This window comes from Rhea pennata, chromosome 1, assembly GCF_028389875.1.
Source record: "Rhea pennata isolate bPtePen1 chromosome 1, bPtePen1.pri, whole genome shotgun sequence".
Lineage (NCBI taxonomy): Eukaryota > Metazoa > Chordata > Aves > Rheiformes > Rheidae > Rhea > Rhea pennata.
Window position 1 is genome coordinate 75,704,530 of NC_084663.1, and position 21,823 is coordinate 75,726,352.

The window sequence follows — 21,823 nt, forward strand, 5'->3', positions numbered from 1 at the left end:
AGCCTACTATTTCCTAAGGCTATCATACTGTTACATGATAGTAAGGGGCAGTCAAGAGGTGAAGCTGGAAACATCTGTCTGCTAAACATCACATCATTAACACAACATACAATATTAGACAGTACATCTACTTAATACTGACTTCTCTGACATGGTTCAAAACACAAGCAAGGCTCACAGGAAGGAATTAAAAAGACACCCCCCCCCAAAAAAAAAAAAAAAAAAAAAAAAAAAAAAAAAAAAAAAAAAAAGAGCTATATGAGACCTAGAATTTAGATGAGCTTTACATGGCAAAATGAGCTTTGTGGTAATTTTTTTTCTTAACCTTAGTTCAAGAGTCAACTTGAGCTTGCCATTAGAGAAGCCAGTGAGAAGACCACAGAATCAGCTGGATTTTGGTCTTTATTTAAACAGAATATACAAGATAATTAATACGAGACCTGCACTTGGAGAGACTCATTCATTTTATGTATTTCATTATCTATTGCAAGGATGAATCCTAAGCCATGTCTGAGGATACTGGGCAGCTCCAGGACATATTTGGACTCCTCGCCCCCTCAGCCCAATCTGCTCTCATCAGATTGGGTCCACAGTGAGTGTCATAAGCACTGCCCCAATGAAAGCAGTTTGCAAGCAGCTGCCTTCCTTTCTAGGAGGGCTTTCAAAAGCAAAAAAGGGAGTGGAGTTTTCTGTCATGCAGGTGGCTTGCTCTACACAGTCAAGAAACTCAAGACTTTTGAAGAGTTTATGTTTACTTAGCATGCCCACTATGGCAGGCAGAGGTTGAGTATCACTGCATTAGTGGCATCCAAATTAGAGTTTATTATGATTACTTGGATATTTATGAGTTTTTAAACCTCCCTCATCTTTCTCTCAACAATTCTTCCCCATCCAAAGGAAGGGGGGGGGACTGTGGAGGAAGGTGTGAGCTGCACATTACGTTTATACATTTATAAATAATTACCTAACAACAGGTGGATCTGCAAGTAAAAGCAGCAGCCAATCATAGACCCAATGCATTTATTTACATACTACGCTGTTAGAAAATTGACATACCTATTTTTAATTTTTGCTCTTCACATTTTGTAGCTAAACATCACAACCTTTGACATCAGTGCTACTAGAGGTAGCTTACCAGATGCAACAATATTTTTGTTATAGTACATACAAAATTTACAAAAATATACAGCCACATTGTACTTAAGTATATACATGCATAAATACATGAAAAGATTCTGGTGCAAGTAAGGATTTAAAATCAGCTACAAGCAATGAGATTTTTTTTTACAGTATGTAGTTGATCTGTCTGGTTTTCTATAAAGATGTCTATTATCTTGGAATAAAAATGAATAGCTAGTAAAATAATGCATCAATATAGCATGTGAAACATTCCCTCAAGTCACAAAACTTTCTGCCTCTAAAAATTTAGCCACTCAAAACATTTAAAAGGAGAAAAGACTCTCAGCGTATAAGGATTTGTTTTTTAGGATCTTAATACTTGTTATAAATCATTAGCTGCATTAACTCACCATAGCCTCAACTCCATGTACTGCTATTTTTGTTAGTTAACCTATTTCTTACCAGCAAGAAACTGAAATCATTGTGACAATATATTATTATAATGCTCATCACTGCCACCCTTTTACAGCATCTACCTTTATCCAAAGGATTAGAAATAGGTTTTCCTAGACAATAAATTATATCCAGAACAGCCAGACGTTTCTTTTGGAATGTACATTTTGAGTTGTCATCTTTAAAGAAAGCTCTTAATCATTACTGAAAGAATGTTAGTTTCTCCAAAGTGCAAATAGTTATGCTTCTAAAAGTTTAATAGAATTCATTGCTTTCAGAAAACTAATATAACCACACGCAGTATGAAATTACATATATAGTAATATATATGTCAGTAACTGGCAGTTCAGTGCATCTCCAGTACAATTCCTGATTTTAGAGGCTTTGTTTCATGTCTTTTCCAAAGGCTGTATTGTACCCATTTAATAATTCTCACACGTAACATAGCAAGATAAAGCAATCTGTTCACAGAATCACATTTTGGTTCATTGTGTCTTCTTACCAACAGTGCAGCTCTGAATTTAAGCAAAAGTTATTCTTTTACACTGATTTTATCTTGTTATCACTTCCAGGTAGTCAGTACAGGCTTTCCTGAATCTCTTGCACGATTTCCTTTTATTCCAGTCGTTTGTCCAGAACGACTTCGCATGTCACGATCAGGCCCATCACTTTGTGCCATCTCTTCATCATATCTAAAATAAGATAGTTTATTCAGTGCCTTATCCTGCTATTCACTATACAGAAGAGAGCGGGTCTCCCATATTAGTATCTAGCATTGAAATCTAATACAAGCTGTTCTATTCATAGGTTTACATATGGATAGTTTGAGATACAAGTATTATTTCAGGAAATATACTACCACATGACATTACAATAAAGAATAGCTAAAATATCTTCAGTAATCTTTCATTTAAAAAATGAAAAAACAAAAGGAACATTTGGTAGCTTTGGTTAAACTCCTGAATTGTGAAACTTTACACTTGTGAAATTTCATATGTACTTCTGTAATTCTCCTTACTACTGCTCTTCAAAGATCTGTGGTTAAGCAGGAACAGACTGAAGCAACAGCTCCAGACTTTACTAAACTGTCAGCAAACAGAGGACTGTTAGCTGCAGTGTTAAAAAAAAAAAAAAAAAAAATCCATTATTGCATCACTGAGTGAGTAGGGAAAGAATGGGCTGAACAAACAATAGTGTGTTTAAGTTGAACAAGTTAAGTTTGATAACATGTATTTTGTAACACCTAACCACAGTGACAAGTAGTTCTTCAAACATATAAGCCCATTTGGCCTTAGATAACCTTAATACATACTTACCTCACTTGCTATTTAAATCCCAAGCAGAAACAGACTCTAGATGCATTTGTATAATTATCAAAAGATAATACCACAATATTTTGTAAAACAGTCATAATATATACCTAGTTACACTATTGTATAGGTATTCATGGCTACCATGTATGTAACAGCCATTAAAATTTAAATCATAAATCTGCCAACACTTATACTAGTAAAGACAGTTAAACACATATGTAAGTAGTATTAAGATTGATAGAAACTAGTGGAACAGCTAGGTATATCACTGCATTTCCAGTGTACTGAACCATTTTATCTCTAATGCTTGAGAATCTGAGTATTTTTGCAGGAAATATTAAAATCTGTGTAATCAACATGCTATTTAAAAAACAGTATTTCTCTGCCTAAGACAATCTTAGATAAAGCTTTCCGCCCTATAGTAAAAAGATCTATCATCTTGATTTCTTACTTTGTAAAACACATTGGGGTAGTTTAAAAATATCTGTCAACTCTTTATCACATCCATGAATTGAAGAGTCAAGTCGCATCATTTCCACAAATGGAGAAATTATAGCTACTTGATACAAATGTTTATCTATTTAACTACCATCTACATATTACACTCCATCTAATGCAAGTCCTACACATGTAAAAGACCAACACTTTCCTCACTTTTGTACCTCAAATCTAGCTGCAAGAAGCTCAGTAAGCACAGAGGTTTATCAGACAAGTAACATTCCCCTGGGGGTGAGGCAAAGGAGCCGTTCTCTGATGCAAACTGATACCTCCAAAGTTGCTATTGCACCACCCCCACCAAAAAGATGAAGTGGTATCTCCGTGTCCATTTTTTCCCAGCACATTGAAGTTCATCTTATCACTGTGGGCTAAGTTATATTACAAAAAAAAAAAAAAAAAAAAAAAAAAAAAAAAAGAATTTATTTGAATTTATATAAAAGACTTAAAACTTACAAGACTTCATAATTGCCGAGAACCTCTTTTGGTGGAGATTTATTCCATTTACAGTCTGGAATTTCCCCATTAGGCACAGCAATGTTAAGTGTGTCATTAATAAGATTGTACTTCAGGATACGATCATTAGCAGTACTGGAAGTAAGAGAAGGGGAAGCATTGACCTATAAAAGAAAAAAAATGTCAGCATCAACTTTCTGAGTGGCATATAGTTCTCCAGACAGCATGTATAATAACAATATGTACTATTTGGAAAATTAAGAATCAGCATCTCAGAGCACTTCTTTCACTTCCAGAGACATTGGAAGGAATCCCCCACTGGGCATTTTTCTTTTTACTTCAAAACAAAAGAACACACTACTACATGACTGCAGTGTCAGCTTGGATTTCTGTTGAGATGAGGCTAATCTGACAAGACAAGGATACTTGTTTTATTTTCTAAGCTTACATGGATACCAAAAATCATAAGTCTAAGTGCTTACATTTGGCCTGGGTGACTCCCACAGTTGTTACAAACAAAAATCTGCAGGAGAAAAACAGCCTATATGTCCTTAATCTGAATTCTCTACTGTTAAATTGTGAGCAAGAGAAAAACACACACTCTCTCTCTCTCTTTCAAAGTGCTTAAATTGTATCTTGTTGCAATTAAGTCTCAAACCAGTGTTCATTTAGCATACACCTTGTTTTCTACATTTATTATTAAGAAGTGGTATTAGAACAATAAACAGTTTAAGTTCATTTACCTTTGATCTTTGGGAATAAGATTGAGGAAGAAGAGGGCTAGATAAAATAATGTTGAATACATGGATCCAAAGTTAATACAGTAAGAGAAATTTATGCAGACATGAAGCCTTCCAAATATTCCCATTATCCTGTGTGTATTTCTTCTCTCCTTCCTCTCAACCTGCAACACTAACGCCATGACAGCCCCTAAGTTTTAACAAATTTGACATTATGCTCCATTGCGCCAATGCCAGTTTTCCAGTTTCTGAGACAGTATCTAATCAGGCTGCTAATATTTAGGCAGCCTCTGAAGTTCAATTATATGGATGAACTAGATTTAAAAGACAAAAACAACCCCCACAAAACACCAAAGAAACAAAACAAAAAGCACATGGTCACTTGGTCATTACAAGGCCTATTTTACTTTTTAACATATTTCCTAATCCATTTACCTAGGCAACAAAGGACATTGTTTCAAAAGAGAAATGACTGCATAACCTATTTAATTTTATTCCATACAAGAAGATGAAGAGGAAGTATTTCTGCATTTTCTGCAACTTTACCTCAATTAGCCATGGTTTAAGCTTGTCATCAATGATAATGTCGTATCCATAACACTCGAAGCAGTGTTTATCATTATTCATTACAGGCTAAAACAAGACAGCAAATATTAAAATCAGCAATTCAGTAAGTAGTCTGATTACACACTTATTTTTGCTAGAAATCACATGCAATTAGATTATGAATAGTCTATGACAGTTCTCAGTGTTTTAACTCCAGTATAAGTTTACCAGCATGTTCAAGATTGTCTTTCTTGGTTTTGGTTTTTGCTTAAGCTATGATTGAATAGTATAATAATGATTGAATATAATATAATTGAATAGTATAATAATGATTGCATTAATGGCAAGCACTAAATTACATTAATTTTCCATCATATTTCCAGCTTTAAAGTAAGTGTTTTTGTATTTTGTAGAAGTAATAAGAATACTTAAAGCCTTCAAGTAACTGGTTAAAATCAGGAAGTTTTTAAGTTTATATAACACAGCTTCATGCAAATCGTGAGTTCTTTAAACTTCAGAACAAAGGAGACTTATTCAAAGACATTTCTTTTATTATAATACTGTAACTATACAGAAGTTTTAGGCCAAACAATCACCAGATACATTTTTAAATTATAATTAGCTCAACTCCTCAAAGCCAAAACAGACCAAGCACCATGCTTAGATGCTCATTCTCTAGAGCATCAGTGGTTTTCTAGCAGCATCTATTAAGGACTGAAAGTACGCACACCACGAGTTTTCTTCTATGCAAATCTCATCACATCTTTTAAAGAAACCTTTGTAACAGGTTAGTGAGATGGCTTCCCCTACACTAATAATAAAAGCTTTTCAGTTCTTCAGGGAGTGCAGGAGGGGAACAAAGAGGGGGATCTCTCATTACATTTGCCATTCTCAGAAAGACAGAGAAGTACTGAGGCTGATCAAAACATTTCCTTCTCTATAGTCTTAACATTTTTTCTGTTCTCTTTTCAGGTTCTGCTAACATTTGGATTAACTCCCTTTTCCCCCCACATCTGGTTTCAAGTTCAGTTGCACAGTAGAGGCTGAGCTGAGCCACACTCCCCACCTCCCGTGGATCATCCTCTCCCTTGTCCTCCTGAACCTTCAGTGAGGTAATTCAACTCATTAAACTGGCAAAAAACTAACTCAGCAGAGAAAAAAAAAAAAAAAAAAGATAGTAGTTTTCAGTTGGGTAAGTGAGCTGACTCAACTCATGATGGTGCCAGGAGATAACAAGCCCATGTACTTGGGAACAGGACAATCCCTTTTGGGGGCAACAAGTTCTTCACTTATCCCAGCTAATTCATGGAGTGGTACCAGCTCTGTAATGGAAGTACGGGATATTACCTAAACACTGGAAAGTTACTCAAGCAGAGAAGATTGATTGCTGCTTTTTTTTTTTTTTTTTTTTTTAAGTAGAAGTTTCTGATAACTCTTTTATATGCAAGTCATGTAGCTGAAAGTAGAGTTATGTAATTCTGTTGAACTAATACCATGAGATTTTGTTTGATAAATTGCCCTCCAGAGCTATTTTTTCTTTGACACATTTGTTATTGCTGAAATGACGTCATGAGCCTTGGCAGAACTTAACGCTATTCACAAAGGCAGTATCAAGTCATATTAAATAGTTCACAAAGCCCTCAAGAGAATTATTCAGTTCTTTAATATGTTCAGATAGCTTGCTCACCCACTCAAGATTCGAGTTCACCCAGCTCAGGAAGATCAAGAGACCACAGAACTGCAGAAACCATCAACACCAGCACTCAAACAGCAGGAAACAGACTTTATCGGGGTGGGGGGAGGTATTTTAAATAAAAGCAAGTTCACGCTCATGGTTATGAAAGTCTGCAGCCATAATGCTATCACTGGCAGCATTCCAGAAATGGTACTCACTGCAACGGCCTTCAGTGACTGCACAATTATCCAGTGAATTTCATCAAATAATTTGTTTGTGACTTCCTTTCCACGGGTGCTTTCCAGATACAAACGCAAGTTACTCACTGTCCACTTGCCTCCATGGATATGATTGTAATCATCCTGAAAAGTTAAGGAGTTAATTCAGTCTTTCAGGTTTTGAATTTGCTCAGCAGTTTTGCCTTAATTCATATAAGCAGACTACTTGTATACAAGTATTGCTTTAAAAATAAACTCAAACTGTTTTTACTCTATTTTACAACTTCACACAAGCTTCAGCTTTACTTTGAACTGCCCTCTATATTATCAACCATTTTTATTACAGCCATATATGTTTATATCATTTATCAAAAATCAAGTAATAAATTTTGCCTTAAAAGAAAATTATACTCTAAAAACTTCATAGTAAAATATGATTGAGAAATCTACATTTTAAAATGTAAAAGGAAAGAATTTGGCTTTTTCCTCCACTAGGGATGAGGAAGAAGTAGTTACATTAACAATAGCTAAGTTTCACTGAAGTTAACCTTTTAAAAATGCAGCATTTGAAAAGTGCTTGTCTGTATTTATTCATTTAAAATGCAACTCGTCTGTTTCTCAAAAGTAAAAGACAAACATGGCATCTTCTTAATAGCACTACTGACACCATTATGAAAACAGTACAGTTACACCTGGATTATTGTTAAAGGTTAATTTTTCATGTAATACCATATTTTAATCTAAAAAAAAAAAAATCATTAAGATCTACTGAAATAGGAGAAAAAAGGTTACCTTGTATTTTTTGCTTTTCAGAGGCTGTCAAGGCCCTGCAATATGTTGTCTTTAAACAGAAAGACAAAAACAGAGAGTAGTTTTACCAATGATACGACATCCGCATTCAGCCCTTACATAGCTCTTGGGACGTATGCTTTGTCCCTGTATAAAGATGCTCCTGGGAACATTTCTAAGAATTACCAACTGTATGACTGCTAAATTATAAAAAGAATGCCTAGAGTAGAAAATAGTTCTCTGAGGAATTAAATTTTTTCTTCTTCTAAAACAAGTTCAGAGAAGCCTCTATCTATTTATAGGCTTTTTCTACAGTTCCCCCCTTAGTAAATTTGAAATGCTGGACAAATCTGAGACATGGTTCTCAGGACTTGCTGCATGGAAAAATGTCTGAAGATCACAGATTCCAGCCAGGGGACAGAGATCAAAGTTTCAACCCTCTTTGCCTTTGAGAATAAGTATTCAAACTAAAATAGATTACAACTGGATCAAGCTTTGCATAATAACAGCTATTCAATAAAAAAATATCAAAACAAAGTAAGATGTCTCCATGAAGATCACTAATTGAACATGATTAAATAGAAGAGCTACTGTTACTTTGTTTGTATTATAGACAAGATAATAATTCAAAACCAAATTTTGTACCACAAATATTACCATAAGTATATATATTTTTTCAAATAATTCAGTAATGTCCCCACATTTCAAAGTTACTTCTTTTACATTCACTTCTGTATGTCTTTCCTTCTTTCAAGGTGACTTTACTACTAATTTATTTCATCTCTACTTTTATTTGGGAAAAATCTTGAAGGCCATTTTTTAGATCATGAAGAATGGGTACATGATAACAGGATATGCAACACACCAAATGCCTAGCCTGTTCCTGCTACTGGCAAAGGCACCGTTATTTATGCTCTAAGTAGCATGGGATTTGCTTTCTCCACAACTAATTTTTAGTGTGTCCAGTCAAATTATAACACGCCTGAAACACTTCACAAATTGGTGTCTACCTAAGACGACACTTGCAGTACTGAAAAATGTCATATTTTGACATTTACTCTGGTTTATAATTACCATAGCAAGTGACATTTAAGATTGTTGTTACAGGAATGCCCAGGTAAAAGGGGTTATGCTATGCTGCACATCTTACAGAATAAAAACAGACAAGGCACATTTAACAAGCTTGCAATTTCATATATTTTTTTCTTTCCTTTTAAAAGTACCAAGTATAAAAAACACACAGTTAGATAGTGCAACTTAATAGAGTATTAATTACCGTAATTGAGGCATTGTTTATAAATAACGGACATCTGTTAATGATAATGTACTTTTAAGTGGATTCCCTGAAGAAACAAGTTACTGTATGCCCATCGGTTCATGTCAGCCCTAACCCATTAGCTTTTTTTCCTCACTGGTGAATTTCAGCCTATTTAGACATGCGCTGTCAAAGCTATTGAGTTTCTACATGATTTAGGAACATCACTGGCCAATTACAGGAAACAAAAATAAAATCTCTCAGAGAAAGGCAGCAGAACACTGTCTTTGCCCATGTAGTTGGAAGCCACCAGTGGTCAGTCAGCAACCATTTACCTCCAAGTTCACAACAGCATATTGCCTGTCTTATGCAGAGAAATAAAAGTAGGGATATAGGAAGGAGCTAGAAGGTACTGTGATGCCTAAGTGCTGGAAATAAGAAAGTTGAATTAACTACGTGAAGGAGAGGGAGAGGGAAGGGGAGATCAGGCAGGAGATATTTCAGCACCATTATAAAATAAAAAAAACACAGGAACCAGGCTTCATTAATTCCACTGCTCACAGAACCAATTGCTAAGTGCCATATTAGCATTTTTATGATAGCAGACTTGAAAAAAAAAAATACTGCTTTCAATTACTGCAAGCCAATACTGAAGAAACTACATTCTACTGTAGTGCTGAATTGCATATTTGTGATTTGCAATCTTTTTTTTTTTTTTTCATTTGTTTGCAAAGCCGAGTTGAAGTACTTTGTAGGATGATAAAAAGTAGTAAATCTTTTTATTCCAAAAATTTTGGACAATTAAAAAAAAAAAAGTTAGTCTTGCTATAAAAGAGACACTAAGAACTCAGTACACTTACCCCATGTTTCTGAATGGCAACATTTGTAAGATGAACAAACATGTTATCCAGTTCACTAGTACTTGGTGTATATTTTACTGTGCAAAACCGGCAAAATCCAAGTTTATACCTTAAACGCAAAAAGTAATTAAAATACTAAATGCCAACAAGAAATAAGAAAAGAGCATGTTAGGGTACCAAGTCCATGTTAAAATTTTTTGCGTAACAGAGGTAAAATTATTTTGACTATGTTAAACATCCTTTCGTAACAAAACACAAACATAAATATGTAGTCTTACATATAACATCTCAGTGGACGATATGTAGATACTAAAACGTATAGACGAAGGTCAAATTTCTTTCCACCAATCAATAACGGATTGTTGATATACAGAGAAATCACATAAGCTTCTTTGGAAGACTGAGATACAAATCTGAAAAAACACATTATATTTCAGAATGTGACAAGTACATGTTCTGCTAGCTTCTTCTTCTATAGAAGCAGTCTAAGTTTTGATTGATAGAAATATTTAATCATATTGCCAATAAAACATACAAAGTTATACTGGTTAATAATACACACTTGGCATCAGGCTTACATAGTACAAAGCTAAAAAGATAAAGCAGATGACCAAGATTAATTGCCCATTGAAATGCAGCTTTGAAGTTAAAATGTAGCCTTTCAGAGCCATTCAGAATGCAGTTCTACAAGCTAGTTTTTGCCTCAAAGTACTTAGAGCTTTTCACACTTCAAATAGAACCGTAAAGTACATACAGTTTACTGCTATACTTTTACATATACCATACTACCTTTTTAGTCAAGGTCTTATATTCCTAGAATATTTGCATTTATGCTTGGTGTGCAATTGTAAACCACTGAAAAGCTAAGATAATTTTCAGATTGTTACAATCTTCACATTCCAAGGTAACTAGAACAAAATGACTCAACCGAATGACAGAATGACTGAACTGAAAATTCAGCAGCCACTTAATGACAGGAAAAAAATGGTATCAGTTGTGTGAGCAAAACTTTTACTAGTTAGAGAAAACATTAATAGCTAGCCTGTTTCATCCACATGAATGTAGATTATCAACATGAGGTATATTACTTTCTGCTCCAAACTGGAAATATTTTCTTCATATAAGGGCATTCCTTCATTATACGAATTTAAAAAATGAATTAATGCATATTAAACAAAATCATGATTCAAATTGCCCAGGGGAAGATTTTTCTCTTACTTCCTGTTATTTAGTACCATGAAGCAGAACAATTTATTTTTGTCCATTTTTCCCCCCACAATATTAAAAGTATATTTATAGAACATACTTAATTGAACAGCTGCTTGTACCTCCTCCACCAGGATTGCATTAAGACATATTTGACGGAGGAAGTCCAGTAGCAGAGATTAAATGTAAAACTAACTACTAATGACACGGTGATAAATGGAATACTTCTCCCATGCATCAAACAATCAGCATGTTGATATAGTGCATCTGATTATAGAAAGTATAATTTGCAGTTTGTTTTTTCTGCAACACTTACGAAGATGTTTTGCTGTCTCGAGACCACTTTTTAATTTGAGAGAGTTTATTGATGAGAAATATTCCTTTTCCTTGAGCTTTCCCACAAGGTTTCATAATCCAAGTGCTGGAGGGATTTTTTCTGAATTCTTCAACAAAGAGATTGTAATCAGCAGGAAGCATAAAAGTAACAGGTACAAAATCTGAATTAAGAAAAAAAAAGGTGCAAGATTAAGGATACTACACCTCACAAGGATATTCAAACATATAGACTGAAAAAATTTGCTGGCTTTCTACTTTTCTAGTCTGCCATGATCCAAGTAAAACTCACATTGCATTTTACATTATTTAACTTCAAGTTTGTAACTTTTACTTAAACAAATAATTGGCAATAGCTTCAGATTAACAGACCCTAATGCACCTGAATCTTTATTTTTTCCTGTTTAAATGCTATGCAGATAGAGAGTATCATACCATTGCAACTTTATTTTCATAATCAAGCTTTCTCAATTTTGCGCATCAGCTTTCATGACTCTTCAAAGCATCTCATCACTTGTGCAGCAAAAATCCAAATGTTGATGTTGCTTCTCCTTTGGATGTGGTAATTTTTAATTCCATATTTACCTCCCATTAGTCATTCTTCCTTTCCTGCTATCCTCAGTATTACTGTAATTACTCAAATCTGAGGAAAATTATTTCTCGCTTTTTGCAGTCAAGATTATTCTCAGTCCCATCCTTACAGCACTGCTTTATTTTCACCTGGCTAAACAACTTTTTAAGTTCATTTCTCCAAGATGTAAGTCAGTTTAACATGTTCCCATTTTTATTTCATTTCAGTGCTTTCAGACCTCCAAGAAAACTTTCTACCCCCATCTATGATTTTTTTATCATTTTATTTTCTAGCAGTCATCACTTGATCCCCAGCTTCCCCTAAATTTCTCTTCTAAAGAGTTTGTTCACTCAGTTCTGTCCGTACCCTTCTGCAAAACTTTTATTTTAGTTTTCACTCCAGTACAAAATTTCCAGGTGCATGTTTTTTTACTTTTGCATCAAAGAAACTCCAGCTCTTCTGTTCTGGAGCTTTGTTCCAGAGCCTTTCAGTTCCATTACTGATTTTACTGCTAAGTACCTTAATTCCAAAGTTTTCCCTCATTAAAAGAAAATTTACAAACCTATTTTGGTATATCCTTCCACTTAAAATAATCATTTCATGATCACTGCAGTTAATGTTGCATTGGTAAGCATAGCTTGCTTTAAGGACTCTACTACTTATAAAACCAAGCCTAAACAGAACTTCCATACCTAAAAACTGGATTTGTGCTCCTCCCTGAGTACTACTGACTACTACTAATCACAAAGTAGAGGAAGCAGGCTGTACTGTTGTGGTGATATGACAGGGAAAGAGAAGTGTTCAATATTTTTTGCTGATTTGTGTCTAATTTCAAAAAAAAACTTAAGCAAGTTCCACCCCCTCTAATTCTTTCAATTTGTAAAATATTAGCCATTATCTCCTAAAGCAAGGTTTGTGAAGAGGTTTGAAAATGTAATAGTCCATATGAAATATTCACTATTGCTATTTGCATCATTTTCCCTTTCCTTCTGTTTCTTTTTTTCTCTAGTGGCAGATCTGAGAGGAAGGAAGAGGAAGAAAGGAAGCTCTTATACTTGCAGAATGAAGCAAACAATTTTAGTATTGAGTACACTTTATTCTATTTAATTGACAGTTAGTGCTAGAGCATTTGAAGACAGTCACTTTAATGTTCTAACACATTAAAGGTTCAGAGCTTTATGCACAGCAAAGCTAATTCAATTCCATTTCCATTAAAAAAAAGGGGGGCTCCAACTAAATTACCTCCCTGTGATGATTCAGATACATATTGGTTTTAGACAGGTCTCCAAAAGCAACCTGTTAAAAAGAGACAACTTTCATTGCCTGCAGTTTTACAAGCAGTAGATTTTCTTACTGACTGCATTGCACTGAAGCAGCAACGTGTAAATTAGAATAATTTGTACATTACTGTGTTGTTCTACTACTGTCTAAAGTTACAAGGCCAACAGGTTATTGACCGTGCAGGAAACAACTAAGGCTGATAGTGAGAACAACATACCTAAATAAATATATTTCCCATTTTCATCCTTTTCTGCAAGAGGACTCCCTTCTTTTTCAAGTTCCTTTCTGTATCGCTTGATATTCTTCACCATCAAGTCTTTCCTGGTCAGTTCATAGTGGTTTGGGAAATGATTGACAATTTGGTCATCAGAAAGGCGGTAACCAGTTTCCACACTGAAAACATTTCTGATGGTTTGTACACTCATCCTGAAAGAAATGACAGATGTCTAATAAGTTCTCCCGAGAAATACAACTCAGGACAAAGCTGAAATTACTATTATTTGTTATTTACACTTCAAATTTTTTCCTCTCTGTGTGGTATAATATCTTGCTGTAGTGACAATCCAACATACCCCAAACCTCTATTACTAAAGCCAAATTAAATCATACCACAGGTTTTACTGATCCCTACTGAAACTGGGGCAGATGGTGAAAAAAGGCAGCTTACACCCTGGCTCTTACCAGATGCTGGCTCGTTGATACTTAGGTCAACCCCCCAGCAGAGCCTTAAAAGGACTAATATGCACCCAAATGCTACAGTAGCATCTTTCTAAATCTATAACTTCATTCCCTGGAAACCCAGCTTAAATATATATATATATATAATATATATATATATATATGTGTATATATGTGTGTGTGTATATATATATATATATATATATATATAAAATAAAAGCCTAAAAAAACAACCTCCTACTCACTATCTGCTATTTGGATTCCAAAAGACTTCAAGCCTACGCACTGAGTATTGTGATTCAGAGCTCTTACTAAGGAAAGCAGTAAATGCCAGATCAGAGTGCTACTCTGTGATCAGTGAGAAGTCATCAAATCAGTTCTCCCTTTTATAAGAGCAGAGCCATAGATATGTAGAATTTTCTGTATTAGAGCTCTTACATTGATGACATTCAGGAAATATTCTTACATTTCCAGTATGCGACATTATTTTTAGGAAAAAAGAAATAACTAAATAGCTATCACACAACAGTTCCTACGAATGTCCTGTTCCCCCACACTTCTCCCCAACCACATTCCAAAAGCATGAGTAGATTACTAGAATCCTACCAATTTAAATCATTTGTTAACAAAAAATACAAATTTTGCAATATAAACTGCCATTCTGTTGTATTTGGAGAGGACAATAAAAATTGCTCGATTTACTTAAATAAATACTGGTTTGACTTATCTTTAATAGATTATTGCATTTGAAGACAATATTGCACCAAATAAAAAGGCAGGTTATTTATTCTGTGATACATTATTCTGTGATTCTCCTATATTCACCATTATCTTGATTAAATTCCATCATTCACTCTCAGCACTAAGATGTTGAATAATCAGTCTCCACACAACCCTTTATCGTGAAGGAGAAGGAAAGTACAATTCTTGAGGTCTTTGTTACAAGAGATCGCACTCTAGTAACAGGGCAAGTCTATGTCAATTTGATAAAGGAATATTGTATATAACTACCTTGTATTCTTGGATCCTTGTACTTAAGTTACATAGTTGGAAAGTTTTGGAAAAGATACATACAAAGATTCCTCAGGCCATAAACCCCCTCCAATAGTAGCAGAAGAACTCTGCTTACTACGTACAATAAGTTTGAGTGAAATCAGGTATCACATTCAAAAAAACCAAACACATGAACAAACCAAACCCACAGAGAACACAGCCTTTCCCTTGGGGTTTTTACAATTCCTACTCCCAGAAACGATTTGGTATTTTGATAGAGTAGTGATTTTCTACTCTTGGACAAAATCTCTGGCAAATCACAAAGATATCTGAGGTCAGTAGCATGGGAATGAACCCATGCAGATAGGACCTTATACCCTGAGGAATCCTAATGATTTCAGCAGGCCTGCACAGATACAGCAACCTACCCATACAAATCTGAATTGAGGACCAGGAATGCTATAAGAAATTACAGGAGCAATGAAACAATATTACACTCTTAGGAGCACTGTACTACATTAATCGTAGTTTGTGCATCTTATTTTTAAATACGCATTTTGTTATACTACTAATGGATTAGCATAGGATATTAAAATACTTCACCAATTAACGTACTTACCAATAAAAATTCCAGTCTTCATTTTCTGCCACCTGAATCCAGCCTCTTTTTTCAAAGTTGTTTATCAGAACAGATTTTTCTATGTCAGTTACCCACTTCACTTTTCCTGCCATTATCCTAAAACAGAATCAACTTGTTAGTAAAATAAAATTTTAAAATGTGAAGTAGAAAACAAAAGGGGAGAACACAAATCAGGAGAATTGCAGGGGAGGAAAAGAGGCATCTAGAGAGCATTTTAGCTTAAGTAAGATGGAAGTAGTATATCAATTTAAAACTGAGGAAAGCAATGTCTTAGTTTCAGACTGAAACCTATATTTATCAGCTGGACAACCACAAACAGAAGCAACACCAGTTACAAGGATCTTTCATACTTCACCTTTCATAGTTACAAGGATCCTTCCAGCTAATCCACCTTTTATGAGTGGGCACACAGCTCGAGCGTCTCCTTAATGTACACCAATGACAGAAATCAGTATCATACACTTACTTGGTAGTAACATTTCCAGAACAAAGTGTAGAGCACAGACATTTTATTGCTTCAGATCAAGACTTATAAGTAAACACGGTTTGAGGGTCTGTTTTGAAGTTGGAGAGTTCTTACAGATGTCTACAGTCACTAACTGTAGACACAAAAAGTACATTTCCAAGAGAAATCCTATAAACATTCTATCAAGAATCACAATTTACTAAATTACACAGAAAAGAATCAAAACAATGTTCCCATCTTTTTGTTGTCTTTTCTGTATTTCATGCAATCATGACTTTGCCGCTTGCTTTAGCGGTAGGGAGGATGTATTGATGTTATTAAACCCTTGATAGCAGGATTTCCCAAACCTAAAGGTTGTTAAAACAGTCCTTGCAAATTGCTTTTCAATTCTTGACTCTTAGATGTCACTTTCTACATTAGATCTCTTACTTCTCAGTCTTTTACTTCTGTTGGGATCACAGGCTCACTCAGGTTGGAATGGGGGGACCTCAGGAAGTCTTAACCAGCCTTCTGCTCAAAGCAGGGTTACCTGTGAGGTCAGACCCAGCTGCTCAGGGCTTTATCCAGCTGCACTTTGAAAACCTCCAAGGGTGCAGATAGCACAGCTTCTCTGGGCATGCTGCCCCACTGCTTGTCCGTCCTTGTGGGGAAAAGGTTTTTCCTTATAACCAGGCTGAACCTCTCCTGGTTCAGCTTATGCTAACAGGGTGGAAATGGACAACAAATGCACTGACGACACATGAGGACTAACCAAGTCAGGGAGAAGCACCCACAGTTGCTACCTCTCTAAATGGCAGGCTGAAGCGTCTCTGACAGCGGTAGGCACTCACTCAGCACTAACCTGCTCGTGCTCTCCTTCACCAAGGTGGATCGGCGGGATCCCCTTCACGCTGCATCTCCTCATCCAATTACATTCTGCACACCCAGCTTTGAAAACTATTACTCTGTATCACAGATTAATGCAATTACAGTGAAGGTGGTGGCAATGAAATAAGTTCAAACACGCTGCCATTCGTGCATATGCAGCCTAGCAGCAGAAACCTACAACCAAACTGGTGTGGACTGAGCGCTGTGCCACATACAATTTTCAACACATTTACCCAGTTTCTAAAAAGGTGCTAGAGCCCCACCTCCTAGGATCTAGGTCTGATGATTTTAATACTCAACTATTAAGCAAGCTAACAAACATATACTAATGAGCAAGTGATAACACTGATAAAGTAAATGGCAGACAGCTACACTCCATACCTCCAAATTCCCTCTTAGATTTACCAACGCCTAATCTCAGTTTTATACCTGCCTCTCTGCCACCTGACTCTAATCTTGCTCCCTACTTCTCAAGCTTGTCTCACCCCAGCATCCTCAGTACACAAGCTACATTCTCCTCAGGGCTTGTACTTCCAGAAATGCTGCATCATATACATGTAGCTGTGCGCATCTGTCTTTAGTATGTCGCTGTAGCTTGGCAGTTTCAATATTGCTATTTAGTCTTCCAGCAGTACGCTCCATAAATTAGCTTTAAACTTGATGCCCAGTGAGCTTTCACTACAGAAAAGTGCTGATTCAGGAGAGAATCTATGAGTTAGTTTGAAAGCTACTGAGATCAATTCGTGCTCTGCACTTCGAGCCAAAAGCACATTCTTTGGCACATGCCTCTCTCGAGAACAAAAAACATGTCAGGCAAGGAAGTGGGAGAGAGTGGAGTTACATATGCACGTAACACCATCTACTGCTCCCTCTACATAAAATTTTCAATTGAAAAGCCAGTTAAAACTTCAAATTATCTTTACTAATGTAGTAATGAAATTAACAAAGGTAATTAATGTAATTAATATAATTTCTGCAACCAAACTATTGGACTGGAATTCAAGACGTCTTCAGTTTCTGGACTAGATATAGAGATGTACATCAGCTGGCAAGCCAATACCCCTACAGTTTCTCTCTTCCTGAAAGGCACAGTTCATTATATAGTGCTCACTCTTTTTCCTGACTATTTGATTTAAATTGCAAAACTCCACAAGGCACAGATTTTTTCTATTAGACTTTGATCTTGAAGAGTTTTAGGCACACTTATCTTATTTTTATTTACATTGGCAAGTCAAGTTGAAATCAACCTTTAGTAAGACAGATAGGGAAGAGCGTAAGTAGGTTCAAGGTCTTTTTTCTGTGCTTAAACAACACTTAGTTCTGCAAGGTCACAATCTTTCACTAGACTTTTTAGATACTACCAAACCAAAAATAAATGAAATAAAGGGACTAATCTATTTATACTGAAATATCTATGATTCATAATAAGTGACTCATTAGTACCAGACACAATCTTGTGGTTTTAAAAGTTCAGGGATAAAACAGCCTGGAATAGAATTGTACTTCTCTCCAAAAAATGCATTAAATGCTACACTAGCATTAAATAAACATACTACCGAAACACTAGAAAAAAAATCTTAAAAACTACACTCCACACCTCCCTCTAGTCTCAGTTTTATACCTGCCTCTCTGCCACCTGACTCTAATCTTGCTCCCTACTTCTCAAGCTTGTCTCACCCCAGCATCCTCAGTACACAAGCCACATTCTCCTCAGGGCTTGTACTTCCAGAAACGCTGCATCAGATTTACGTAGCTGTGTGCATCTATCTTTAGCATGTCGCTGTAGCTTGGCAAAGATTAAGAATTCACTTGCCACAAGCAGGGCTACTTTGCCAGCACTCCTAATGCTGCAAACTCATTTCTACTCTGGGATGCAACAGTTAATGCCATCTCTGTGCACTAGCAGTACCAACAAAACGACTCCTAGCGCCCAGAACGGGTACTGATGCTCTATTGCTACCGGAAAGAGTGGATATAAACCAAAGGCAGCAATGACCCTGGCTCAAAGGACAACTGCCAGAAGGTACATCCTAAACCTGTATGCGTCCCTCACATGACCCAGGCATCTTTGCCTGATACCATCGCTCCTCACCTACCACATCAGATAAAAGAGGTCACAAAATTGCAGTAAGCATTAGAAGTGCAGCTTGTCATCCAGAAACTGCGCTTTAGCTACTTCATGCCATTGCTGTAATAAAATAACTTCTGAAAATAAAGTTAAAAAGAAACTGTCACAGTATCTTTTCTATAGAGTCTTTTATTTCAATACTCAATTATTTCAATATATCCTATGGCAAGGAATCCTGAAAGACTGTGTGTACTGATCAGCAAAACAGTTCTCTGGTAGCAGGTGGGACTCCTCCATGACTAACTCTGCTACCTTATTCCCAAAGTCTGCGCAGTTTGATTTCAGAAGCCAGAGAAAATCCCAACAGAACAATTCCAGTGTAGTCACTCACAGGAAGGTCACATTAGAAGTTAAGCTAAATCAAAGCTAAAAACTGAAATGAACTTCCATCACAAATGAAAACTTACAAGAGCATCACTCTTCTCCTGTTTTGGGAACTTCAGTCCTTACAGATCCCTGCTGCTACAAGAGGATTGGCAATGGAAGACTGAAAATTGGTTTATCTAACTAATAGCTATTTAACTGGTTTGTAAATAAAATCTTGTGATTTTACATAATTTAATTGCATACCTGCAGTCAAGAAGTCACAGGAAAATAACACATTAAGTTGTACAGAAAATTTAATAATTATCATTAATATAATTTAGTCCAACTTAGTTTTCTGTAGGAATCCTCTAATCTGCAAGTAGGTATTCTGAGATAGTCTGATAAGATAACCCCAGCATTCAAAATGCTGGGGTCAGCTGAAAATCTTACCTTTTGCAAAAGTCCAGGAAGAGCCTTGAGCCCTGTAAACGTCAAGAGTCAAGGCAGCCTTGACTTTGCATATGGTAGGCTAAGTCAAATCCTTCTCAGGACACTACACTTCCTACCTAGGAAACAACAGATTTGTAACACAGGCACAACAGACCTGACACTTCTCTAAAACAGTGTTTACTGCACACTGGTCCCAGCAACACCAAATAAACTGAAGGACACCTGGCAGCAGCCTAATCATAGGTGAGGGCCTCCTGCCCCATCACATGACTGGCAAAACTTAGGAGGTGGTGGTGAGACTCAGCACCCCCGCAGCATTTTTCTTAGGAGCTGCCACCACTGCTACAGCTACTCACGCAGATCACATACACCCCTTTACACCGCATAACAGAACTGCAGACACCGGGCAACAAGGAGATGCAAAGCGAAAGAGCTGTAACTAACGCCGACAGAAATGATGAGTCAAGCCGACACAGAAGCTCGCCTGAGAATTGCTAGAAACCCTAGGGCGAAAGGCCGGGATGAGCAGAGGCACAGTAACATGCAGCGCCATGTCGCGACAGCTGCAGGCAGGGACAGGGCCTCGCCTCCTCCTCCTCCCCGCCGTCCCCGGGCCCGGCGAACAGGGAGGGACCCCTCCCCCTGCCCCATGTCGCAATCCCACGGGCTGTCGCGATAGCGCGGGGCAGAGGAGGGGATGGCCGGGGCGGACGGCCCGCTCTCACCTGCCGGCGCCGCAGGACCGCCCCTCACACGCCGCGGGCTCCCCCCGGCCCCATAACGGCCGCCGCCCCGTCGCGCCACTTCCGCCACCGCTCCCTAGCAACGGCGACGCGATGGGAGGCGGGACTTCCGGAGGAGGGCGGGGCCTCGGTTGCTAGAGAGACGTGCCGCGGCCCCGCCCCCTGGCCGCGGCCCCGCCCCCTGGCGTGCAGCGCTGGCCGCGACATGGCGGCCGCGGGGAGGGAGCGGCGCGCGGCGCCGCAGCCGCTGAGCTCGGCGCTCTTGGCGGCGTGACTGCGACGACGGCTGCGTAACCCCGCGCCCTCGGGCAGCCGCACCGTTAGGGCGGCAGGCATCAGCGCCCGGAGCCTTCCTGGAAGAGCCGGTTTCCCTCAAGAGCTTCAGCCAACCTGCATGACCTGGATGAGGGGACAGAGTGCCTCCTCAGCAAGTTTGCTGATGACACCAAGCTGGGAGGAGTGGCTGATAACACCTGAGGGCTGTCTCTCTTCAGAGAGACCTGGACAGGCTGGAGAGCTGGGGGGAGAGGAACCTCCTGAGGTTCAACAAGGGCAAGTGCAGGGTCCTGCACTTAGGGAAAAAATAACTCTAGGCACCAGTACAGGCTGGGGGCTGACCTTCTGGGGAGCAGCTCTGCAGAGAAGGACCTGGGAGTGATGGTGGATGATAAATTGACCACAAGCCAGCACTTGTGCACTTGTGGCCAGGAAGGTCAATGGTGTCCTGGGCTGCATTAGGAAGAGTGTTGCCAGCAAGTCGAGGGAGGTGATCCTGCCCCTCTACTCAGCCCTGGGGAGGCCTCATCTCAATTACTGTGTCCAGTTCTGGGCTCCCCAGTACAAGAGAGACATGGAGCTACTGGAGAGAGTCCAGCGTAGGGCTACAAAGATGATCAGAGGGCTGGAGCATCTGCCCTATGAGGAACGGCTGCGAGAGCTGGGCCTCTTTAGCCTGGGGCAGAGAAGACTGAGGGGGGATCTTATCAATGTGTATAAGTACCTGAAGGGAGGGTGTGAAGGGGACGGGGACAAACATTTCAGTTGCCCATGTGACAGGACAAGAGGCAATGAGCAGAAATTGAGGCACAGGAAGTTCCACCTGAATGTGAGGGGGAATTTTTCCTGTGAGAGTGACAGAGCCCTGGACCAGGTTGCCCAGAGAGATTGTGGAGTCTCCTTCTCTGGAGCTCTTCAAGGCCCACCTGGATGCAACCCTGTCTAACATGCTGTAGGTGACCCTGC

At 37.9% G+C, this 21,823-nt stretch overlaps 1 protein-coding gene across 4 annotated transcripts; it reads right to left on the reverse strand.

The window, feature by feature from the left end:
* Positions 1 to 392: 392 nt before the first annotated feature.
* TTLL1 (TTL family tubulin polyglutamylase complex subunit L1) lies at positions 393 to 20,641 on the reverse strand. 4 transcript variants are annotated; one of them, XM_062570668.1, is made up of 10 exons: positions 20,564 to 20,641; positions 15,601 to 15,717; positions 13,528 to 13,736; positions 11,442 to 11,622; positions 10,198 to 10,332; positions 9,920 to 10,028; positions 7,016 to 7,159; positions 5,123 to 5,209; positions 3,837 to 4,000; positions 393 to 2,264 (listed from the first exon to the last, which is right to left on the reverse strand). In XM_062570668.1, the coding sequence occupies exons 2-10, from the start codon at positions 15,711 to 15,713 to the stop codon at positions 2,135 to 2,137; spliced, it is 1,272 nt and encodes a 423-aa protein (XP_062426652.1). In that variant the 5' UTR covers positions 15,714 to 15,717; positions 20,564 to 20,641; the 3' UTR covers positions 393 to 2,134. The 4 variants fall into 4 exon arrangements, with proteins under 4 accessions (XP_062426652.1, XP_062426661.1, XP_062426672.1 ...); XM_062570677.1 differs by lacking the exon at positions 20,564 to 20,641 and adding an exon at positions 19,839 to 19,916; XM_062570688.1 differs by lacking the exon at positions 20,564 to 20,641 and adding an exon at positions 16,929 to 16,980.
* Positions 20,642 to 21,823: the final 1,182 nt, after the last annotated feature.